The sequence below is a fragment of the Lontra canadensis genome, unplaced genomic scaffold, assembly GCF_010015895.1.
Source record: "Lontra canadensis isolate GAN:19392208 unplaced genomic scaffold, GSC_riverotter_1.0 scaffold93, whole genome shotgun sequence".
In the NCBI taxonomy this organism is placed as follows: Eukaryota; Metazoa; Chordata; class Mammalia; order Carnivora; family Mustelidae; genus Lontra; species Lontra canadensis.
In genome coordinates this window covers 2,154,905-2,181,353 of record NW_022631087.1, presented here as the reverse complement: position 1 = coordinate 2,181,353, position 26,449 = coordinate 2,154,905, and the positions used below count along the sequence as shown (strand labels likewise).

The 26,449-nt window shown below is 42.3% G+C and overlaps 1 protein-coding gene across 6 annotated transcripts in view; it reads right to left on the bottom strand.

Moving 5' to 3' along the window:
• The window catches only part of RFX4 (regulatory factor X4), a 160,928-nt gene that overhangs the window by 49,211 nt on the left and 85,268 nt on the right, over positions 1 to 26,449 (bottom strand). For all 6 annotated transcript variants that reach the window (XM_032836706.1, XM_032836707.1, XM_032836709.1 and 3 more), the window contains 3 exons: positions 25,323 to 25,536; positions 23,635 to 23,712; positions 17,212 to 17,375 (listed from right to left, as the gene is read on the bottom strand). In XM_032836706.1, coding sequence (XP_032692597.1) covers positions 17,212 to 17,375; positions 23,635 to 23,712; positions 25,323 to 25,536 — 456 coding nt within the window. The remainder of the gene's footprint in view (positions 1 to 17,211; positions 17,376 to 23,634; positions 23,713 to 25,322; positions 25,537 to 26,449) is intronic.

Below are 26,449 nucleotides of genomic sequence, written 5' to 3'. Positions count from 1 at the left end.
GCTGTTCTCCCAGCTTGGAAAGCTCCTGCCCCAGATTGCAGCCAGTTTTCTCCCTTCTTTTACAACTGCAGAGGTTGGGTTCAAGTGCTGACCACAGGATCTGAAACTGCCAGTCTCCTCACACTTCCAGCTCTACCAACTATCTCAACACTATTGAGCCTGCCATATGTTTTAAAAAGATCAGCCTTGTTCCTGAGATGAAAACTGAGTTTAGAAGGGCAAGGACAGAGCAGGGAGATCTGTTTGAAGGTTATCCCAAAAATCCAGGCAAGAAAGCATCCTGGATGAGGATGGTAACAGTGGAAATAATGCAATATGGTCAGATTAAAATACTTAGATGGCAGAGCCAACCATGATGTCCTGGTGAGTGGTTATGGGTGTATGAGGAAAGAAGGTTGTCAAAGATGTCTTCATGAAAGAAAAGTGGTATATGTACCCCCTGTGCCTAGCACAGTGCCTGATATACAGGAGGTGCTTAATAAATGTTGAATACTGAGTGAACCAAAAGTACTGCACATGTAATAAAGCCCTAGCACATTCTCAGTGACTAGCACACTGGATCTAGCTTTGAAGTGAGAAGACTTCTCAGAGTATTTGGTCACTCTTGACAGAGGTCAAAATTTAGAGAAGTGTGTGGAATAATCATCTGATGGCTGCTGTACCATCCGGGAGGGTGGGCTGCCATTGCCCACCCATGACACCTTTCCCAGGGGCCATTACTTGCAGCTGGAGTAGAGGAGCTGCCCTTTGTATGGGAGCAGGAAGTAAGCAGCAGGACCAGGGATGGTCCTTTTGCTTTGTGCAATCATTTGATTTACTACACTGAAGAAAAGCGGGAAGAGACTCATTTTGGAAACAATTCTATTTTGGGACTTGGAACTGGGACAGACTTTAGGAGTGATCTGAACATGAGCAAGTGAGGAGCTAGCCTCCTGATCACCTAGCTTGGAGATACCCCCTGGCCCGCTCCACTTTCCTGCAGCCTCAGATGACCCTGACTATCACCTTCTTTCTCACAGACTCTCCTCCGATGGTATACACCCTGTGGTCTGACCCCCTTCTCTGCTGACTACACTGTCTCCTTCCATCTCACTCCCCAGGCTGGCACTCCCAGGGTCTGTCCCCAAAATCCAGTGTTACACCTCCTCGTCCCTTTTGTGCAGGTGGCTCTCTTGTCTATAGCTCCTGCTTCAGCCCTTCTCTTGCATCTTTTTAAAAAAATATTTACTTATTTATTGGAGAGAGAGAGAGAAAGGGAGAGAGCATGAGAGGGGTAAGGGTCAGAAGGAGAAGCAGACTCCCTGCTGAGCAGGGAGCCTGATGTGGGACTCGATCCCTGGACGCCAGGATCATGACCTGAGCTGAAGGCAGATGCTCAACCAGCTGAGCCACCTGGGTGCCCCTTTCTCCTGCATCTTAATTCCACACTTGTAACTCTCTGAATGGCTTCCAGCCCTGATGCTGGTACAACAGCAGCAGCAGCAGCGCTAATACCAGCTGCTGTTAATGAGTGCAGTGTGTCAAGTGCTAAACACTTCACACGTATTTTCTTATTTAACCCTCACATCTACCCTGTGAGGTAGGTACTACTGTTAGTCCCAGCAGAGAGGTGAGAAACTGAGGCTCAGAGAAGTTACGTGATTTGTCCGAGGAGATCCAACAAGCAAATGGACAAGCCAAGACTGAAGACTGCATGTGTGTGCCTCCAAAGCTCTAGTATCTCAGTCTTCTCTTTGCTTCTCTGCTATCTCATCTCTGCCCTTCCACTACTCCTACGCACATGTGCACATGTGCATGCACACACACGCTTCCTCACTTCCGATAAACCAATCATCACCGACAACCACTATGCCAGGATCCCCTGGGAGGTCACAAGAAGTGACAAGCCCAAGTCTGAGAATGATCTACTTTTCTTATAACAAACAGCAAATGGTTCATGGTTATCTCTATATTATCACTTGATCACTGAAGAAGATATATATATATATATATAGAGAGAGAGAGAGAGAGAGAGAGAGAGAGAGAGAAAGAGAGAGAGAGAGAGGGAATTTCAATATGCTTTACTGAGTTAGAAGGTAAGGGGTGGGTCTGAGCTAGTCAGCTGGTGAAAACCTCCAAGTCAAATCTCATTTCTACCCTGGCCAAGCACAGGGCCGGGCACACAGAAGACACTCAAACTAAGTTTCAGGGATGAAGGAGTACATAAACTTGTGAAAAGTAGGCTGTCTGATGAAGTCTGTCTTTGGAGTAACTTTTTATTCCTGATTTCATGAGAAAGGGGCTGGATTTCGAAGTCAAGGATCACTTTGGCAAAATCGTACAAATCAGTTAACAATGTCATTTTTTTAAAAAAATGGTCTCCCTGGGCAGACTGTGAGCTCAGTGAGGGCAGGGAGCACATTTGTCGTCTTTAATGTGATGCTTCAGGACTCCGCACAGCACCCTGCATGTTGTAGTAATCAATAAACACTATTTAATGCGGAGTGAACAGCTGAGTCATGGCTGTTTCATTTATTTGCAACTGGGGTGGACTTAAGTTATTTCAGCTCCTAAGCTTCAATTTTTATGTCTATAAAAACAAGCCAGTTACAGAGGAGGCAGCAGGGTTTAGCATTTCATTAGCACCCCACAAACTGCTTCATAACAAACCACGGATGCCTGGCCTGTGTGTAACACCCAGTAAGCACTACTAGTGGAATGTGAAGCCCTCATATAACGGTGTGTATACTTCTGCTGACCTGCCCCAGAGGTACCTTTTTGCTACAAAACAAAGATACACATTTGGCCACTATCTAGTTCCCTTCAACAATGCACAAAAAAGAATAACTCAAAGCTTAAAGGGTCCATATATATATATATATAATATGTGTGTATGTTTATTTTTATAATCCTATGCATACTTAAATTTTAAAATCAGCTATATATGCATATGCACAGGATTATAAAAATAATCTAGTCTTAATTAGAACATTAGAAAAATACAGAAAAGCATGAGATTAAAATTTGACCACAATCCCACCAGGATGTACTCTTTGTTGCCTTTCTAGGTATGTTTCTGTTCCACTTAGAATGTGCAAAATTAGAAAGAGCAACACTCCCGCCATAACAAGAGAAAACCAGATAATTTGCAAAGTCCTAACTGTTCTTTAACCCATCGGAGAGCTGAGGTCACAACTGCTTAGCTTGGAATACACAGAAAGACAGTCACCTCCAAAGAAAGGAGGACTTGGGGACTGGTTCATCTATGTCTGAGGGAGGAAAGTGCGACATCTAAGTAAAAAGAATTCAGCTCAATTTTTTTTTTTAAGATTTTATTTATTTATTTGTCAGGGACAGAGGGACAGAGAGCGAGTGAGCGAGCACAGGCAGAGAGGCAGGCAGAGGCAGAGGGAGAAGCAGGCTCCCCGCCAAGCAAGGAGCCCAATGTGGGACTCGATCCCAGGATGCTGGGATCATGACCCGAGCCGCAGGCAGCCACTTAACCAACTGAGCCACCCAGGCGTCCCTCAGCTCAATTTTTAAAACAAATTGCTAAAGGCAACGGGTGAACTCACATGATGGTACAGAACTCTGAGAGCCATGGATGCAAAGGAAATGTACATCTATTCACAAGATGGCCACAGACCATACCTGGTGCTCATGAAGAGTCCCCGAGAACAGAGAATGGAGGAAGCCTATCTCTGAGGTGCCTGTTTTGCAGGAGGGGAGCAACCACTGCTGTGGGGAAAGCATGATGTCCTAGCCAGCCCTCTCCCTTATGGAACAGAAGCCTCAAGTGGCTAGGGGGAAGGACAGAAACCCTATTGACCACGGGCAAAGAAAGAGACCCATTGCAGGTGGGGGAAATAAAAAGAAAAAGCTCTCTAACCTTGGTAGAAATCATCGCAGGCTCAGATTATTAGAGGTTTCTCTTGGGGGAGGGCTACGGGGAGGGTGGACAGGATTACTGAGAATCCCTCAAAACACAGGGCTTGCTGGGACTAAGCCAGGACAGCAGGGGACCCCCACACCTCCACCTCTGCCCCAAAGAGGCTAACAAGTGTGTCTACTTCCCTAACAGGGAAGGCACAATGTTAACGGTGTAGCAGCAACATTGAGAAAAACCCCTTCAACAAGTAAACTTCCAACCTGAGCACAGGGTATCCCAGAAGAATATGAATCTGGTAGTTCACTAAGGGTACCCATAGCAAAAACAAAACCCCAAAGCAATCAATGCCTAAATCAACGGACTCAATTCCTTACATTAAGAGACTAGGAGAAAAGAAGTGTGTCTATTTCCAGGCATAAATACTCTCTACTCCGGTCTCTACTGTTCTAACCACTGTTTGGAAGTCAATAAAAAATTACAGGACACACAGAAAATTAAGAATCTGTAATGATTAAGTGGATTAAAGAAACAAGACCCATCTCTATGCCGCCTACAAGAAACTCACTTCAGACATAAGACACATACAGACTGAAAGTGAAGGGATGCAAAATGAAAGTGAAAACAGAAAATAATATGGGTAGCAATACTTATATCGGATAAAAAAGGACTTTAAAATAAAGACTGTAATAAGAGCCAAAGAAGGGCATGACATAATCATAAAGGAATCAGCCCTAAAAGAAGATAAAACCATTGTGAATATCTATGCGCCCAACACAGGAGTACCTAAGTACATAAAGCAAATATTAACAGACATAAAAGGAGAAGTTGACAGGACACATTAATAGTAGGGAAACTTAACAGCCCACTTACATCAATGGGTACATCGTCCAGGCAGAAAATCAATAAGGAAACAGAAAATCAATAAGGCAACAGTGGCTTTGAATGATACATTAGACCAGATGGACTTAATAGATATATTCAAAACATTCTGTCTAAAAACAGCAGAATGCATGTTCTTTTCAAGTTCAAATGGAATATTCCCCAGGATAGAGCACATGTGAGACCACAAAACAAGTCTCCGTTAGTTTAATATTTAAATATTATTAAGCACTTTTCGGATCACAATGGTATGAAACCAGAAATCGATTGCAAAAAAAAAAAAAAAAAAACTGGAAAAACCACAAACATGTGGAGGCTAAACAAAATTCTACTAAACAACCAATGGGTCAATGAAGAAATGATGGGCATTAAGGAGGGCATTTGATGGAATGAGCACTGGGTGTTACACGCAACTGATGAATCACTAAATTCTACCCCTGAAACTAATAATACACTATACGTTAACAAAATTGAATTTAAATAAAAAATTTTTAAAAATACATAGAGACAAATGAAACTGAAAATACAACGGTCCAAAAATCTTTGGGATGTAGCAAAAGCAGTTCTAAGAGGAAAGTTTATAGAGATACAGGCCTACCTCAAGAAACAAAAAATATCTCAAACAATCTAATGTTATACATAAAGGAACTAGAAAAAGAACAAAGCCCCAAGTCAGTAGAAGGAAGGAAGGAATAAAGATCAGAGTGGAAATAAATGAAACAGAAACTTATAAAACAACAGATCAATGGAACCAAGAGCAGGTTCTTTAAAAAGATAAAATTGATAAACCGTTAGACTCATTAAGAAAAAAGAGAGAAGACTCAATAAAATCAGAACTGAAAGTACTGACATCATAGAAAAAAATTATGAGAAATTATTACAAAAAATTATACGCCAACAAATTGGAAACCTAGAAGAAAAATGGACAAATTTCTACAAACATATAACCTTTGTAGCCTGAGTCAGAAAGCAGCAGAAAATCTGAACAGACTGATTACCAGTAACAAAATTGATCAGTAATTAAAAAAAAAAAACAACACTCAATAAACAAAAGTCCAAAGCTTTACAGGTGAGTTCAACCAAACATTAACCAAAGAAAAATTAATACTTACTATTCTCAAACTTGTCCCAAAAACAGAAGAGAAAGGAAAGCTTCTAAATTCATTCTATAAGGCCAACATTACCCTGTATTAAAACCAAAGACATTACCAGAAAAAGAAAAATACAGGCCAATATCCCTGATGAACACAGATGCAAAAACCCTCAACAAAATATTAGCAAACTGCATTTAACAATACATTACAAGGATCGTTCACCAGGATCTATAGGGATTTATTGCCAAGATGTTCATTTAACACAAATCAATCAAAATGATACATCACGTTAACAAAATGAAGGATGGATAGATGCAGAAAAAGCATGTGACAAAATTCAACATCAGTTCATAATAAAAACTATCAACAAAGTGGGTTTAGAGGGAACATACATTGACATAATAAAGGTTACATATGACCATTCCACACCTAACATCATATTCAAAAGTGAAAAACTGAAAGCTACTCCTCGAAAATCAGGAACAAGACAAGGATGTTCACTCTCACCAACTTTTATTCAATCGAGTACTGGACATCCTCACTAGCCATAGCAATCAGACAAGAAAAAGAATTAAAAGGCATCCAAACTGGTAAAGTAGAAGTAAAACTGTCCCATTTGCAGATGAAATGATACTATATATAGAAAACCCTAAAGAGTCCACCATAAAACAATCGAGCTAATAATAAGTGAATTCAGTGAGGTTACAGGACACAAAATAAATATACAGAAATCTGTTGCATTTCTATACACTAATAATGAAGTCCCAGAAAAAGACTAAGAGAACAATCCCATTTATACCTGCACCAAAAAGAATAAAATACCTAGGAATAAACTTTAACCAAGGTGGTGGAAGGCCTGTACTCTGAAAACTATAAAACACTGATGAAAAAAACAGAACACAACATAAACTAATATAAAGAAATACATGCTTATGGATTGGAGGAACTAATATTGTTAAAATGGGCCTACTACCCAAAGCAATCTATAGATTCAATGCAATCACTCTTAAAATACCAATAGTATTTTTCAGAGAACTAGAACAAATAATCCTAAAATTTATATGGGAACACAAAGTATCCCAAATAACCAAAGCAATCTTGAGAAAGAACAAAGATACCACAATCCCAGATTTTAAGATATACTACAAAGCTAAAGTAATCAAAACAGTAAAGTGCTGGGACAAAATGGACATACAGATTGCTGGAACAGGATAGAGAGCTGGAAATAAAGCCATGCTCATATGGTCAATTTATCGATGGCAAAGGAGGCAAGAATATACAATGGGCAAAAGACAGTCTTTGCAACAAATGGTGTTGGGAAAACGATAAAAACACACTGACAAACCCCCTCAAAATAAGACATAAATATGAGACCTGAAACCATAAAACTCCTAAGAGAGAAAACCTAGGCAGTAAGCTCTTGGACATTGGTCTTAGTAATACATTTATGGACATGTCTCCTCAGGCAAGGGAAACGAAAGCAAAAATAAACTATTATATAATCTGTATCTATATATGGATACATATAACAAAACCTATATATATAATATACATTTTATAATATATATAATATAATTTTTATAAAATAAGAAGCTTTTGCACAGTAAAGGAAACCATCAACATAACAAAAAGGCAACCTACTGAATGGAAGGAGATATTTGCAAATGATATATCAATAAGAGGTTAACGTCCAAAATATATGAAGAACATATACAACTCAACACCAAAAAACAGGTAATCAAATTAAAAATAAGCAGAGATCTTGAACAGACATTTTCCAAAGAAGACATACAGATGGCAAACAGACACAGGAAAAGATGCTCAACATTACTCATCACCAGGGAAATGCAAATCAAAACCACAATGAGATGTTACCTTACACCAATCACAGTGGCTAGTATCAAAAAAGCAAAAACTACTAAGTGTTGGTGAAGATATGGAGGAAAGGGGACCCTCCGCCCTGTTGGTGAGAATGTAAATTAATCCAATCACTGTGGAAAACAGTATGGAAGTTCCTTGGAAAATTCCAAATAGAAATACCATACAATTCAGGGGCGCCTGGGTGGCTCTGTGGGTTAAAGCCTCTGCCTTCGGCTCAGGTCATGATCCCTGGGTCCTGGGATCGAGTCCTGCATCAGGCTCTCTGCTCAGCAGGGAGCCTGCTTCCCTTCCTCTCTCTCTGCCTGCCTATCTGTGATCTCTGTCTATCAAATAAATAAATAAAATCTTAAAAAAAAAGAAATACCATACAATTCGGTAATTCCACTCTGGCTGTTGACTCAAAATCAAAACACTAACTTGAAAAGCTATGTGTGTTCCTATATTCACTGCAGCATATTTACAATAGCTAAGATATGGAAGCAGCCCAAGTGTCCATCAATTAATAGATTGAAAATGAATTTTTAATTCAATTAATAAAAGAAAATGTGGCATAGATACACAACAGAATATTACTTCACCATAAAATGAATGAGATTTTGCCATTTGCAACAAAATGCATGAACCTAGAAAGTATTATGTTAAGTGAAATAAATCAGACCAAAAAAACAAATGCCATAGGATTTCACCTATACGTGGATTCTAAAAACCAACCAAATGACCAAACAAAAAACCAGAAACAGACACATAAATACAGAGGACAAACTCGTGGTTGCCTGACGGAAGGGGGATAGGGAGGATGGGCAAAACAGGTGAAGGGAAATCATGACATACCAACTCCCAGTTTTAAAACAAGTAAGTCACAGGGAGGAAAGGTACAGCTTAGAGAATATAGTCAATATTATAATAATGTTGGATTGTGACAGATGGTAACTACCCTTATTGCAGTGAGTATAGAATGTATAGAATTTTCCAATCACGATGCTGTATGCCTGAAACCAATGTAACATTGTAGGTCAACTATACTCCAAGAATAAACATTTTGAAAAGAGAAAGAGTCCACTTTCAAGAGATGAAGCAATCAAAAGAACCTATCAAACAAGGAATTTAAAATAACCATAGTTAATATGCCAAAGGCTCCCATGGAAAAGATAAACAATAAGGATGAACAGATGAGGAATTTCAGGAGAAAGAGAAATAATAAAAATGAAATGTTAGAAATGAAAATAAAAACAAAACATGGCAAAAGAAATGAAGAATGCCATCAACAGCTTCATCAGTAAAGTTGACATATACTAGAAAAAAAGTCAGTAAGCTTGCAGATAGGCCAATAAAAAATGACCTAAACCAAACCACAAAAGGGCGCCTGGGTGGCTCAGTGGGTTAAAGCCTCTGCCTTCAGCTCAGGTCATGATCCCAGAGTCCTGAGATCGAGGCCCGCATCAGGATCTCTGCTTGGCAGGGAGCCTGCTTCCTCCTCTCTCTCTGCCTGCCTCTCCGCCTACTTAAGATCTGTGTCTGTGTATCTACTTAAGATCTGTGTCTGTCAAATAAATAAATAAAATCTTTAAAAAAAAAAAACAGAGCCTCCAAGTCGCGGAACAGTATGGAAAGTTCTGACACGCACGTAACTGAAATAACAGAAGGAAGAGAGAGAGAGAGAAGACAGAGCAGAGGATAACGGCAGGGAGTTTTCCAAATATAATGGAACACATCAAAGCACAGATCCAAGTTGAGAAAATCTCAAGCAGGATTAAAAACAAAACAAAACAAAACAACTAGACATGTCATATTCAAACAGCTAAAAACCAAAGATAGAGAAAATCTTGAAGGCAGCCGGGGGTGGCGGGGGGGAAGGCACACTGTATACCGAGTAGAAAAGATGTGCAAACATGCAAGTCAGAAAAAAACGGATTAAAATCTGTAAAGTGCTGAAAACAAAACAGAAAACTTGTGAATCCAGAATACCACACCCACTGAAAGTATCTTTCAGAAATGAAAAAGATATAAAGACTTTTTTGGACCAACAAAAGCCACAATAATTCATTAGCACCAGACCGGCAATACGAGAGATGTTTTAGAAGATTCTTCAGGCAGGGGATACGACAATATAACACAGAAACTGGGATTTTATGTAAAGAAACAAGGATCAAAAATCACTAGACTGAAGGTAAATTTTAAAGATTGTTTTCTATATCTTTAACCAGTCTAAAGGATAGTTATCTAAAGCAAAAACAGTAACAACACATGTGAGTTTAGAGTATATACGAATCCAAAATGTGTGACAGCAGCAACATAAAAAATGAGAGGATGAATTGGGGGTAGACTGTTGTGAGGTCCCTACACAACGTGGGAAGCAACACGATATCATCTGAAGGTAGGTTGCAAGTAAGGCAACCACTAAAAATTTTTTTGTAACACGTATAAAGAACAGTCTGATTATGGAGATAAAATAGAGTGATACAAAAATTTAATCTAAAACTAGGCACAAAGAGAGGAAAAATGGATAAAAACAGAAGGAAGTAATAGAAAATAATAGGGGACTCCTGGGTGGCTCAGTTGTTTGAAAGTCCGGCTCTTGGTTTTGGCTTGGATCACGATCTCATGGGTTGTGAGATCGGGCCCCATGTGGGGCTCTGTGCTCAGTGGGGAGTCTGCTGGAAAATTCCCTCCCTCTGAATTGCCTGGGTGACTCTGTTGGTTAAGTGTCTATCTTTGGCTCAGGTCATGATTTCAGGGTCCTGGGATCAAGCCCCACGTTGGGCTCCCAGCTCAGCGGGAAGCCTGTTTCTCCTCTGTAGCCTGCTACTCTTCCTCCTTGTACTCTCTCTCTGTCAAATAAATGAATACAATCTTAAAAAAAAACAAAAAGAAAAGAAAATTCTCTCTCTGTACACCTTCCCCCCATGTACTTGTGCTCTCTCTCTCTCTCTCAAAATAAATAAACAAATCTTTAAAAAAAAAAAAAAGAAAGAAAGAAAAGAGGGGTACCCAGATGGCTCAGTCAGTTAAGCATCTGCTTTGGTTCAGGTCATGACCCTGGAGTCCTAAGATCGAGGCCCACGTTGGGCTCCCGGCTCAGTGGGGTCTGCTTCTCCCTTTACCGCTGCCCCTCCCCCTGCTCATGCTCACTCACTCGCTTGTTCTCAGATAAATAAAATCTTAAAAAAAAAAAGAAAATAACTAGTTAGAGGGAATTTTGTAATGAACTGTATCATTAATATTAAATGCATAGGTCTAGACATAGCAACTAGAAGTAGAAATTGTCAGATTGAATAAAAAATCAAGAGCTTACTATATTGGCTACATGAAATCTACTTTTTATGAAGATACAGGGTAACAGGGTGGAAAAGGATATGCCATGCAAACCCCGAACGATAAGGGGCTGGCAGTGGGAGGAAGAGGGGCATGAGAACATTTTTAAAGTGGTGAAACTACATCTTGATTGTACAGTCGATACTTGAACAACATGGGTGTGAACTGTGTGAGCACACTTACACGGGAATTGTTTTTCAATAAATACTGCACTGTAAATTTATTTTTTCTTCCTCATGATTTTTTTTTAAAGATTTTATTTATTTATTCGACAGACAGAGATCACAGGTAGCAGAGAGACAGCAGAGAGGAGGAAGCAGGCTCCCTGCTGAGCAGAGAGCCCTATGTGGGGCTCGATCCCAGCACCCTGAGATTATGACCTGAGCCGAAGGCAGAGGCTTTAACCCACTGAGCCACCCAGGAGCCCCCCTCATGATTTTCTTAACAGCATTTTCTTTTCTCTGGCTTACTCTATTGTAAGAATGCAGTATATAATACATGTAACATACAAAATCTGTGTTTTTATGTTATTGGTTTATGTTTTGGTAAGTTTATGTTATTGGTAAGACTTGTGGTCAACAGTCGGCTATCAGTCGTTAAGTTTTGGGGGAGTTGAAAGTTATACACAAATCTTCAACTGCACAGGGGTTTGGCACCCCCAATACCTGTGTTATTCAAGGGTCAACTGTATACACTAAAAATGCTAATGTTGATATATATAAAGTATACTTCAATAAGCCTGAATTTTTAAAATAAAATAAAATAAAAAGCTATAAACATATATGTAATAATATAAAATGAAATGATAGAACTAAGATCAAAAGTATCTGTTGTGTCAAGAAATGTAATTGTGCTAGACTTACCTAGCAAGAGAAAAGGTCAATTGAACCATAAAACAAATTCTAAATGGTTCCGTGTAAGTAAGTTATAAAGGTCACAAATAAAAAGATGGGCAGGGTATTCAGGTATTCAAACAAATGAAAACAAAAAGAACATAGAGGTCATGATCTTAATATCAGACAACCTAAATTCTGGGCCAAAAAATTTTGAATTAGATTTTATAATTTTAAGTGTACCAAAAAAATAATGCTAGGAGCACAATTTACAATGAAGATGTTGCAATTCATAATGAAGGTATTACACTGAAGATAAGGCAACTAGAGATATCAAAACATCATGCAACATAACATCAACATTCAAAAACAAAAATTAAGGGAGATTCAAGGTGATATAGTTAAGCACATATTAGTAATAAGTCTGAAACCTATTTACCTGTCTTGGTCCATAACCGTCCAAGTGGACAAGTACTAAGACAACAGAATAAATAACAATGATGTTGACCCAGATACAGATCTGTCGAAGTCTGTACTTTGAAGACAGACAGTGCTTCATTTTCCCAAGTGTCACAATATTGACCATGTATTAGAAAACACATAAAATATCAAAAGAAAAAACAGTTCAGAAAACAGTCATTAATCACAAGGCAATAAAAGCAAAATGAATAACATAGCCAGAAAATAATAGCTCCTAACAACTTTAAGTTTTTAAGGACTCTTAAAAAATTTTTAGAGCAAAGAGGAACTCCAAACCAAAGTTGTAAAATATCTAGGAAATAACAATGTTAAAATATTACATATCAAAATCTATGGGATGCTGCGCAAATAGTGCTCAAAGAAAAACTCAAGTCTGAAATATTTATGTTGTTAAACAAGGATGAAAGAAAGTAAGTAAATCAAGCGTCTATTTTTTTGGTCAGTTGGTTTGGGTCACTGATGAAACAACAAACTATGTAGTGGGCACTCAATAAAGTATTTGTTGAATAAATGAAGAACAGAGTAAACTTAGGAAAGTCAAAGGGATGAGTCAAATAATTTGCTGTATTAGAAAAGAGAAAGAGTAATGGCACCAATAAATATATCCAAGAGCATGGGCCTTGAAAAAATGAAACCGGTAACTTAATCACAGAGAAGCAGCAGAAAGCCCAAGTACACCAACTGAAATGTATGAAAGCAGAAATATTGAGACACAGAGGAAACTCAATGAGACTACAAATCCACTATGCTCAACCCTCAGCAAATACATTTAAAGATCTAGAAGTGGATATTATGTAATTTACCAAAACTTACCTCAGAGAAGCAGAAAATCTAAACTAACCAATTACTATGGAAAAAGAAATAAGAACAATTTCAAAGACTTACTCCCACAAAACACCACATCCAGATGCCTTCAAAGGGGAATTAATTCTACATAGACTTCAAGAGCAAATAATTTTAATGCTATTTAAAGTGTGTCAGAGCACAGGGAAGAATGGGGGTGGGCGGAGCTTCCAGATTTCTTTTATGAAGCAAGAATAACATTGATACCAACAACTAATGATGATTAAACACAAAAAGAAAATTGCAGACCAATCTCACTTTATGGCTTTGATGCAGAACCTCCAAATAAAACATTAACAAATAAAATCCTGTAGCACATTAAAGAAAATATACTATGAGCAAGTGGGGTTTATTCTAAGAATGCAAGAATGGTTCAGTATTAGGAGACAGATAATATAATAATTTCCATAGATGATGAAAACCACTGGATAATACTCAACAACATCCTTCACAAAACACTTAATTAAGAAAATACAGACATTCCTTAACATGATAAAGTATATCAATCTTAATTCAAAAGCCGGCACAATGTTTAATGGAGAAACACTAGATGCATTTTCATTAAAGTCAAGAACTTCAACATGTTCTTGAAGCATAAGCCAATGTAATTAGGTAAGAGAAATAAATGAGAGGTATAAAAATTAGAAAAACAACAGTAAAACTATTTGTATTTATAGATAACAAGATTCTAAACATGGAAAATGTAAGAACCTGAAAAAAGAAATACAACAACAAGATAAGCTTGGCATAGCCAGCTCCAAATATAACACACAGGCATCAATAGCTTTCATAGACATAAACCACCAACTGTCAAGAGCTGTAGAGGAGAAGACTGCACTCACAATAGCAACAAATAGATAAACATCTAAGAATAAATTTTTTAAATGTGTAAGATTTATATGAAAAACATTTACAGGGGTGCCTGGGTGGCTCAGTGGGTTAAAGCCTCTACCTTCGGCTCAGGTCATGATCCCAGGGTCCTGGGATCCAGCCCCACATCAGGCTCTCTGCTCAGTAGGGAGCCTGCTTCCCCATCTCTCTCTCTGCCTACTTGTCATCTCTGTCTGTCAAAAAAATAAAATCTTTAAAGAAAAAAAAGAAAGAAAAACATTTACAGTATTCCTACAGTCACAAAATGAAGATCAGAATAAATGTCAAGGCAAACCATGTTGTTAGGAATTCTCAGTATCATAAATACATAATTTTCCCTAAATTTGTCTCTAAATATAATGTAATCCCAATAAGAATACATGTGTAAGTGTGATCTATGATCTATCGAAATAGGCAAACTGATGACAAGGTAGTTCATATGGAAATATAAGTGATGATAATTGGAAAATTATTAAAAAAGGAAAGTAAGTATGAGGAGCTTGTCCTACTACATATTAAATATGTTTAAAAGCACAAACTTGGGACGCCTGGGTGGTTCAGTGGGTTCGGCTCAGGTCATGACCCCAGGGTCCTGGGATCAAGTCCCACATCGGGCTCCTTGCTCGGCGGGGTGCCTGCTTCTCTTGCTGCCTCTGCCTACCTGCCTCTCTGCCTGCTTGTGTGTACTCTCTCTCTCTCTCTCTTGCAAATAAATAAATAAATAAATAAAAGCACAAAACTTAAAGCAGAGTGACCGTGGAACATGAATGCAGAGAAGTATCAATGGCATAGGGTAGGAGGTCCAGAAACAACCCCAAATACATATAAAATTTACTATATAAAAAAAAGGGCATCTCCACTCCAAAGGAAAGATGGAATAATTGGCATACTGTGCTGGGAGAACAGGAGAGCTGCTGAGGAGAAAACAAAGCCATACTTCTCAGCTTACCCCGGGATGTATTCCAGATTGAACAAAAATTCAAAAGTACAGAATGAAACCATAAAGTTAGTGTGATAAACCATGGGAAAATTACTTAATCATTGGAATGGGGAGGACTTTTTAAAGCTATGATACCGAATCCAAAAGCCATAAAGCAAGGACTGATAAATTCAACTACATAAATCTATTTCTGGGCGGCAAAGACAAAACAACGACAACAAAATGAGAAACTATTTGCAACTCTTAGCACAGATAAATGGTTATTATACCTAATAAATAAACAGCTCCTGGGAATTCCTGGGTGGCTCAGTCAGTTAAGCGTCTACCTTTGGCTCAAGTCATGGTCCCAGGGTCCTGAGATGGAGCCCCACGTCGGGGCTCCCTGCTTGGTGGGGAGCCTGTTTCTCCCTTTCCCCCCTGCTCATGATCTCTCTTGCTTTCTCTCTCTCTCTCAAACAAATAGATAATATCTTTAAAAAAATAAAAAGCTCCTATAAATCAATGAGAAAACCATCAACCACCAAATAGAAAAATGATCAGAAGATAAGAACTGAGCGGTCACAGGAAAGAAAACAGAAGTTACTCTTAAAGATATGAACAGACACTCAACTTCACTCATAATAAAAGAAATGCCCATCAAAACTTCACTGAGAAAAGTTTAAATCATACATCCTTCGAACCAGAAATTCAGCCCTATAGGAACTTATTTTGCACACGCATGTCATCTAGTGGGATAAGTGGTACCCCCTCCCCACTCCCCATTATGTCCACCTGGAATGTGTGAAGGTGACCTTATTTGCAGTGTGATTAAATTAAAGGTCTTGAGATGAGATCTCGGATTAGCTGGGTAGGCCTTAAATCCGATGACAAGTGTCTTTATGCGACAGAGAGAGACACATGGAGCGGGAGTCAATGTGAAGACAGAAGCAGAGACTGGAGGGAAGCATCTACAAGCCACTGAACACCAAGGACTCCAGCCACCATGAGAGGCTGGGAGACAGGCACAGAGTACGTCTCTGGAAGGAACCAACGCTGCCAACACCTTGATTCCAAAATCCTGGCCTCCAAAACCGTGAGGGAAGTCATGTCTGTTGTTTTAAGCCACCCAGTTTGTGCTACTTAGTTGCTGCAGCCCTGGGAAAGCTAATGCACCCTGCCCCCTGAAAAAGAATATACAGCATCCATCACAGCATTATTTGTAGTAAAACAAGGCTGGAAACATGAAGACAACTGACTACATCCAGTCCAGTGGGAGCAGTATGCAGGCACAAAAAAAGAATAAGATCTTTTCACAGACTGATGTGAAATGTTTTCCTAACAGTCCTAATAGGAAATAGAGGCCACTCAAAATAGGAGAGTTTATTTACCAGGGACAAGTCATGAAGGTGTCCACAGGCACAAAGGAGCCCATGACGGAGACTGCTGTGGTGTGGGGGTTAAGGGCAGCAGGCTCTCACCCATCCCATGTCCAAAGGACAAGCTTCCAACCTAAGCACAGGTACTCCAGGAGAATTTGAATCTGGTGGTATGGCAGTGGGGGCGTGTGGATGACCATGGCCAGCCTGAGGTGACCTCCCAGGGAGAGAGACGAGTCCGTCTCCTGACCTCCCTCTTCTCCCTCCCTCCTGGATACTATCTTCCCTTGAAGATAGGGAAAGGGAGCCTTGTGAGGTACTCCATTTGGTCCAGCCCCCGGGGAAGGGAGCAGTGTGGGGCATGGTGGGGAGTGATCTGGAGGCGCAAGGAAGCCCCAGCATAAGCTCCATGATTTTTTTTTTTTAAAGCAAAGTGCAGAATAGTATAATAGAGTATATCACCGTTTCAGTGGGAAAGAAAAAAAGAGTATGATATATGCATCGGTTATGTGCCCAGTAGATCTGGATGGATCCCCCTGAACCTCACCCTGCGCCAAGAAAATGACTCAATTTGATGCTTTATGGAGAAGTGTGGGGTACCTAGGGAGCAGGAGTTGGTAGGGAAAGACTTTTCACCATTTCCGCATTATACCTTTTGAATTTTGAACCACACAAATGGTTCAAAATGTTCAAATTTTTATTTATATTAAAAACTGTAAATCAAATTGAATTTTTAAAAGCCCAATGTCTGTGGTCTTTACAAGGGAGAGCACCAGACAGTACACGATTACGTTCAGTGAGAGAGAGGCAGGAACAGCACGAACTAAGGATGGGTCACAAGAAGAAGCATGCCCACCTGTCAGGTAACGCCTGCAGCACGGTGGGCATCAGCACCCCCGAGATCGCTTTGTAGAGGATGGAGTCACACACGCCGACGATGTTCACCACCGTGGAGGAGCCCAGCACAGGCAGCATGTGGGGGGGCATTCCTTGCCAAAAGTGCAGAAGGAAACTTTGAACCTGTATCAACCCACAGAAAGGAGAACCATGAGGTTACGAGGCTCTTCCACCAAAGCCGGGGGTTCCACCAGCCTGCAGTGGGGTCGTCTGCTCCCCCTGCTGTGCAGGGGTGGCCCCATTCCCCAGCCCCATCCTCCCCCTGCCCATCTTTGCATGCTTCCGGCTGCAGAACTACCTGGCCTCCCGCCTGAGGTCAAGTCTGTCCTGCCAGAGAGGAGTAGCACGGTAACCCATCCCCTCCTTCATGCTCACCGAGGTCCAGGGAAAGATTAAGGAAGGGAAGGTGCTCTTAACAAACAGAGCACCAGTGCTCACTATTCTTTGGGCCTATTGGGGCCCTTGGGTGTTCTCAAAAAAAAAGGGAATGATGTGTGAGGTGCTGGTAAAAGGAATGTATCTGAAATGGATCTTGAAATGTGTGTACCCAAACCGGAAGAAAAAGACTCTTCCTATCCAAAGACCTCTTCCTATCCAAATTCCTCCATCTCTCCAAAGAGCCCTGGCTGGCTGTGGCCACTATGGGATACTAGATGGTAGTATGTGGGCGGTGAACCATGTGGGCACTCCCACCCCAACCACTAGCACAGAAAAGAAATACAAGCGGCACTGGAGAGAACGTTATCAACATCATGGCAGGAGCTCTAGCTGTGCCATTGCTGAGGAAGTGGCAGAGCACATGTCTAAGGCAGACAACTCTTCAGTGGCCTCTACACCTCCTTCTTCTCCCATGTGAGCCAGAGGTCAAGGAGACAGCGGGGTCGGGGCCCGGGGTACAGGACAAGGTAAGGGAAGTGAAGGGAAACAGCGGAGATGGTTAACTAATGTACATAATACCATTAAAATACTTAGAATTTTAAAAAAATACCTAGAGTTTAGCTAACACTGAGGAGTGTCTCATCTTGAAGACAGGGAACAAATGACTGAATTTTTGTGAATTCTCATAGGCTCCACTTGGTTCCTGGACTATGTGTCCTTCTTTTCCCCACAGATGGGTTCTCTCAAACCCCCACATGTAGCATTACCCACATTCCTGGCTCCCTAAATCAACCCTGATCCAACGCAAAAGATAATTTGGTACCTTCCCCCTCCCCACCCCGTCTCATAGTTTGGAGATGGGATTACTGTGGGCATCTGTTTTATTTATCAAGTCACTACGACAGGCCGGGCACTTTGCATGGGTTCTCTCACTGAATACTTGTATTACTACAGCTGAGAATCCTTGCTCCCACTTTGCAGAGACATTAACTTATTTGTCCAAATCCAGACAGCATGTCAGGGAATGGATGAGACGGAGCCCATGTCTGTCCACAGATCATTCCACAGATCAGTCTCATGGCTAGTTTGTTCTTCTCATGGTAAAAGCTCTTCTACCCCATTCCTGATACCCACAGCTCTTCTTGGACTGCTGCCTGCTCCCCAGCTTTCTACCCCTGTCCTCATGACCCCTGTCCTCATGACCTGTAGTGTCCTTCAGGCCCCTCTCAGGTGTAGGGTCTCGCCTTCCTCTGACCAGGCTACCTCTGACTCCAGCCTGGTGACCTGAGTTTAGCCTCCTGTGGACAGACTTCTCTGACACCGATGGCCTGGCCTGGGTGGGAGGCTAATGGGATAAGGCATGGGGAGAAAGCACGCCCCTCCCCCGGACTTTGTAGGGGGCCCATGGTATTGAGCAAAACCATGATCACTGTGGTGAATGAAGTTCAGGTTTGTAAACTTTGACACTTAAGTCAGTCCCCCTTACTCCATAACAGTGACAATACTGCAGAGTATTCAGGCAGACTAGAACTTAAAAGAGAAAATGCAGATGAGTGAAGACTATCTTCCAGAGTTCCAGCCCAGGCCCCACTACCAACCAGGGGTGTACTGTCTCTCAGCTTAGAGACAGGTAAGCTTCCTCACCTGTGAAAGGGCAGTAAAGGTAGCACTTACAGCATAGGTTTTGGTAAAGATTCCTGTAAGTACCTATGTTAATGCTTGGCACATGGTAGATGCTTACTAAAGGTTAGTGGCAGTGGTGATTACATCACGCAGACACAGCCACTACTGGCCCCAAGAAATCCACGGGCTCCCCTGAGCTTTGTGATACCTTGCCTAAGCTTCTGAGTGTCACCCAGCCAGGATGCCCACCGCAGCTCTGCTCACCTGTCAAGGCTCTTGCTCTGGCACTGGGATGGCCGGTGGCTGACTGCTGTTTGGCTTGAGCCTAGAGATGGCCAGGGCTCTTGGCTAAGGTGCTTTCTTTCTAGAGGACCCTCCACTGTTCCCTGAGGCCAGCTTGTCCCTAGGCATCAGGGTTCCCGGGGTCCTAGACCTCCCTGCCTGCCCTTCTAAAACCGCCTAGAAACCTCTGCCCAGTTGATTCCTATGATTTGGTAAATTCTGAATTCATCTGTCTTTCTTAGCTCTCCTTGCATGCAGCCCTACTGCTTTTTTTTTTTTTTTTTTTTTAATATGTGAGCAGTCAATTTCTAGCCGAAATTCTGGAAAAGATCAGTGGCTGTGTAGTTAAAACAAATCTGTGGGAAATCAGTCTTTAGCAGGCATCTGTTTTAATCCTGCTCAGCTTGCACAGGGAGCCCTGATCAGTCCTCAGTCTCCTGAGCAGGCTTTGGAGATGTTGGGTCAGTTTTAACCTCCCTTTTTACCCTCCACATTTTAGTCCATCCTAAGGTACTCTTTCTTCAGAGTGAGGAGGAAAGGAAGAAGGGAGAACAGTGGAAAGCTCAAGAGCCTAGACTTGGAAGTTGGGTGTGAAATGGACAGGCACAGTGTTACACTGGAAGGGGAGCAGGTGGGACCTCCCAGGATGCTGGGTATGAAGGGTAAGGGGAGGAGAAGCATCAAGATTCGTGGTTTGAGCCATTGGGTGGGTTCTGAGAAGGGAAAAACAAGTTCAGGTGGAAAGTCAGAGCTCTGATTTGGCCACATTAAGTTGGACATCAAGTCAACGGAGTCTGGAGCTCACGCAGAAATACCTAAAGAGGAGACCTGTTGGCTTTTGTAAAATAGAGATCACGTCTACCCAGTACAGGACCCAGTAAGATCACGGAGGCAAAATGCCTGGTAGCGTGTAGGGATCTAACAAACAGAAACAGGTTATCAGTCCAAAGGGAGGAGGTTTCCTTCTTCCTTTTAAGAGGCGACATCATCAGAGGCAAAGGATGGAAAAGCATGAGGTTTTGGATTATCTACTCCAGTCCCCTGAACTCCCAGCCCTTCCCTTCTTGGCTCAGTGAAACATCAGGAGAAGATTTCCTTAAGAATACCTATGTGGGTTTTCTATTTCTTTTCCATATCTGTTCTTTACTTCATCCTGAATATACTAGCACCTTCTGGAAACACATCTGATAACTTCGAGTCAGGGGTGCTTAGTTGCTACGGCGTTGAAAGGATCTCAACAAAACATTAGCCACCAAAATATCTATCATTTCTTATGCTCTGATTTCAAAATCAGACACTTCCATGAATTCTTATGTAGATAAAATGACCATCTCCATTTTAGGGCCAAAGAAATAGAGGCTCAGAGGGATTAAGTACCTTGCTCAAGGTCACAGGCTGGTAAGTGGTGAATTTGGACTCAAACACAAGACCTCTGGACTTGACAGCTCTTTATGCAACGTAGTTTGGAGAAGGCTTTGCAGGGAGTCCCCTCTGTGCAGACTGGGGCTCTCTGTACTTGCCTGATTGGGCTACAAGGCCGTGGCACTTTTACATCCCTCCACCCATCCATCCATGCTCTCATCTCCCCAACAAATATTTACCGAGAGCCTAAGAATATGGGTAACGTGGATACAGGAGCAAACAAGACAGACAAGGTCCCTGCCCTCAAGGTAGGAGACAAACAGTGAGTTAGCCAACAAGATAATTTAAGAATGTGATACCAGCATTAGTTATAATCTCAACCCTTAAAGATCTTGAAGACCTGAAGCAAACTGCAAGGTCAAGGTGTACCACATGCACCTACCATCCACTTACCAATAACTTTCCTCAGCTGTGGGAGAAAGCCATGCCCATCAAAAGGAAAATAACCCCCTTCACGCTTTTGTGGCTGGGTGAATGAACCACACTTTGATTACCCATTTTAAAAACAGCCGCCAAATATCCCTGCCAAGGGCATGGAAAGAATATTAGACTGGAGGTGTCAGGTGACAAGAGAGTCAGCCATGACTTTGGCCCTAACCGAATGTGTGTCCTTGAGCCAGTCTTATAACTCTCTGGTTGACATACCCAACAAGCATTCATATGACCTTCTATAGTTTACAAAGCGTTTTTGCTAGGCATTGTCTCATCTTCACCTTCCAGGAACGCTCTGCATTAAAAAAGCAGGGATGATATTTTTACCTTTATTTCTAGGATAAACAATAACAGCCTTCACGGCAGAGCCTGGGCTCCGAGTCTGGGACTTTCCCCACAAGAGCACTCAGCCCCCTCAAGGTTTCCGCAGCCTTCACTGTATACTCCACATCCTACTCCTGATGTGCATGCCTGTTTTCCCCCCTCTGGGCTGGGTCTTACTTCTTGCCCCATTCCTGAGACCTACAGCAGGAGCACGGCCCCATTAAGTGCCCAGTAAGTGTTGGAATCAATGCATGGAATTAAGTGTAGTGAGAGGATGAGTGTGAGTTTTGAGATGAATAAAGTACATATGAATGTAAGGGGAGACTGTCTCTAGTCCTGTGGCTAGTACTTGTAGTGGAGAGGGACAGCTGGCCACTAGAGCTCCCCGAGCTCCTCTTCTGTGGGAGAGAAGTGCTGCCCAGTGAGGGCATCACGGTGGCGCCATGAGACCAGCTTCTGCCAATGGAACATGCGCAAAAATGATGCCTTTTATTTCCGGGCTGACAAGGTTAAGAAACGTATGTCTTCCCTGTAATCCTTCTCCCCATCTGTAGGCTGAACAATGAGGATGCCAAGGCTCTAGGGCAGGGTGTGGCTGCATGGTGGAAGGAGCCGGGGTCCCTCAACTACCCCCAGGAACCAGCCTGCCCCCTGTGAGCGTCCACGCTGGGTCGTGACACCAGTGGGAAATAAACTTCTAATGTATTAAGACTTGGGGTTATTAGCTACAGAAGCCAGTGTGGTCTGAACTGAGCATGAACCTTTATTTGCTCTCATCTCAGTGATCTTTGGGGTGTAAGACATAAATAGCCAAACCACAACAAGAAAGAAAGCAGTGATTTTTCTTTCTTTTTTAAAAGAACCCGCTTAAATGGCTGCTCAACGAATTGGGAGATTTCAACAATCTCATGAATGAAAGTCAAGAGCAGGAACAGGAGTCCTTCTCTACCAGCACCCTGCTATCTCCTTTGGACCCGTGAGCCAAGTGCCAGCTCGCAGGCGATCACCTGCGCCCCGGTTACTGAGGGAACAGTCCGTGACCTTTCGCAAGTAAGCGCAGCGCTCAGTGAATGCTCACTGCGGTGAGCCACGGGGGCAGAAAAGCACACGAATGTGCGGGAGAGAGCACTTTGTGCTCCATGCCATTTTGTACCCTCCCCTCTCCCAAAGGGCGCACCCCAGCTCCCCCGCCCTGAAACCCACACCAGGGAGTCTCCGGATCTCATCCACCAACAGCTCCTGGTTTTTATAGCCCCACTGGAGCCTGCATCGTCCTCTAATTCAATGTCCACCACCTACGCCAGAGGGTGTGTGTGGGGGGGGGGGTGGGTTTTTTTTTTTTTTTTTGCCTCAAGGCATTTTCTGGAATCAGAAAGGCCTCAGGTTTATGCGGTGAAATGTGTGGCTTCTTGCTGTCCCTCTGGAAGGCTTTCTTGGATGGCATTTTAGGCAAGAAGGTTTATTTTACGGTCTCTCTGGTTATGTAACTTGTCCTTCATCCTCTCCTGTTTCTACTCTCCATCCCTTAACTGTACTATTTTAAAATAAAAAGAAAATGGGGCCTCAGGAAAAAATTAAATCCAAAATATAGGAAAGCTTTCCTCCTGTCTCTCTGAACCTATAATACCGGGGATAACAGTAACCCTGCGAAACCGTCTTCCTCGTAAGCCAGTGGGGCAGGTGACAGTGCACGAGTCAGATCAAGGAGTGGGCCATGCCACCTGCTGTCCACACAGAAGATGTGTGAAATGGGGGTAAGGACAGCACCTGCTTCCCGGAGTCACCGGCAAGATGATGGGAGCTGACGCACCACAGGGGTTTCCAAAGACCTGGCACCAGGTAGGGGCTCTCAAAACAGGAGCTCCTGCTACTATGATATTTTAATACAGAGTATTCTGTGGCTCAACCTTGACTGACCTACCTCATCAAAGTTGGCTCGTATTACAGTGTCCAGTATTCTCTGACAGTGTGTTCTGTACATCATAATAAAGGTAGAGACCTGTGGGGAGAAGGTGGGTCAACAATAAAGCATAATTAATAGACATTACCACTGTCTCCCCTTGGAATTTCAATTTTCAAGTCACTTATTCCCTGTTGAGGGGATGAAATCCACTTAACACCTACTTATCCTGTAAGACCCAAGTAAGTCTGATTTTCCTTTGTGTTGCTTTCTGGCCCTGGGGTCCCTCCTCTGTGCTTCTGGACATGTCTCTCTGGCAGAGCATCTGCCCTGGGATCCAGTGGAAAGTGTGGGCTTTTCTCTCTCTCCCGTTCCCCACACCTGAGACCATGGGCCCTGGGAAAATTTAAATGGCATATTATTCATACTCGTGTATCTAGCACTTTGCACGGCACCTAGACCACCACAGAGTTCAGTAGGACGTTATTAGATTCTCCTCATCAGCTGAGATACTGAAGAATTAAAACCCAATGAGTACTTTTAAGGATGTTTGCCAAAAATCACAAAAAGACATTCAGAAATTTCCTGGAATCTGCTCAGTAGAAGAAGATCTCCAGATCTATTTATCCAAGAATTTTAAAGCTACAATATAGGAAGTTTATTGATTTAAAAAAAAAAAGCAACTTTGAGGGGAAAAAAGTTACTAGTTCTTAGATTTAAAGCATTTACAGATCCTCATTTTGCTCCAGAATGCAGACATGCATTCATTTTATGTAAACTTAGCCTGCTTGTGCACGGACATCCATCTCCCCACCTCAGCCATGAGAGTCCTGGGAGCAGGACTCATGCCTCAGTTACAGCGCGTCCCAGCTCCCAGGGGGATCTGTAGACAGCAGACGCTCAGCATTTGCTAGTGCACTGGGCTGTGTCAAGATATGCAGGTGAGAGAGGTATTTCCAGGCATTTTCTCCAAATGCCCTATGACCCCAACTATCTGACTCATGGTACCCTATAAAGTCTTCTTTGTCTATGGGACTATGATTTCACCACATCCTCTGCAGCACATGGGGACACCAACTCAATCCTATTAAAAAACCAATCTACAATCTAGAGCCAAAAGGGTTCTTCCTTCGTGACATGAGACAGTGTGGCATCACAGATGGGGAGGTAGGGAGGTTAGATAGGTAGATAAACTTTTTATTTTAGGAGATTACTGAATTTGGAGGCAAGTTCTGAAAATAGTATGGGGAGCTCCCATATGCCTCACACCCATTAGTCCTATTGCTAGCCTCTTACATTAGGGTGGTGCATTTCTTACAACTAATGAATAAATTCGGGTACATTATCATTAACTAAGGTCCATATTTTATGCCCATTTCTATCTTTATATGTTTTAAATTTTTTTTAGAGGGAGAGTGTAAGCATGTGAGTTGGGGCGGGGGCGGCGATAGTGCAGAGGGAGAGGGAGAGAGAGAGAGAATCCTAAGCAGGCTCCACGCCCACCGCAGAACCCGAGGCGGGGCTCGATCCCATGACCCTGAGATCAAGACCTGAGCCAAAATCAAGAGTCTGAGCCACCCACTCACCCCTCTATCTTTGTATTTTTAAACTCACCATTTTGCACGGAGAGGGAGAGAGGTTGTGTGTGTTGTGTGTGAGAGAGAGGAAGGGAAGCCACCCACTCCCAGCGACACCTCAGATGTGGTCACCTTCTCCTCAGGCAGGCTGGCTGGCAGATTTAGATCTTTGACATTTGGAAACTCTGGCAGCAGCGTTCCAAGTTTGGACCGGGGTGAATATGCCACCGTCTGTTTGCTCACTTCTTTCTTGCCCGTCTCGCTCACCCAGGCAGCTCCTTTCTTGGAATACATCACATCATAATACTGGGAGCTTTCCTTCACCGCAATGCCGTAGTAATGATACCTGCGTTGAAGGGGGAGGGGGGCGGAGGGAGAGGGAGAGGGAGAGAGACCCACATGTACTTTATCAAGTGCAGCTTCCATAAAGGGGGTCCCCAAGGCCAAGGATGGCTGGGCCCACCCTCCCTGGGCTAGAAGAGTTAACTCTCCTGGGAGACTTGACATCTCAGAAATCTAGAATTAAACCAAAGTTCCAAGTTGCCAGCCATCAATCAGGCAGGTAAAAATAACCCAAATTGCCTCCTACAGAAAATGTTAAGTCAAATACTTTGCAAAGCAGAAAGGGGAGGATGCAAAAAATTTCCATTGGTATTTAGTCTCTTGTATTGTGCCAGTGTGATCTCAGAGAAACAGAACTCGGGGGTCCTTTTCAGCGAAGACCCAGGAAGAAGGGTGTGTTTGCAACCCCTAACTGTACCACTGCCACCGATTCACTGGCCCAGATCTTCCTTAGTCAATAAAGATAGTCTTAACTGGATTTTTAAAAGATACAGTCAGCGGCTCCCTTGGCACTGGATATGTAAAAGGCCGAAACTTTTCATTAACTCAAGTGAGCTTAGTAATAGCAACATTTTCCATGAAGATGGAAGGGACAGAAGCTACATTTTGTTTGGATTTTAGCTATAGAAACTCGTGAGTGCTTGCCCCATGCTAAGTACTTTGCCAACCGCTTTACCTACATTTGGAATTTGGAAACTACTACTAGGAAATGGGGATTATTAGCACAGTCTTTCTACAGATGAGCAAAAGGAGGGAAGGAGGCTTATGACACGTGCCCTAGGTCATCCAGCTTTCTAGAAGAGGTTCTTGAACACCCGTCTGTCTGACCACAAAAGCACTATGCTGCCCTAGCAGAGAACACCACGGGAGGCGATTACAAACTCCGAGTCACTTACGGAGCATAATAAAAATACAGA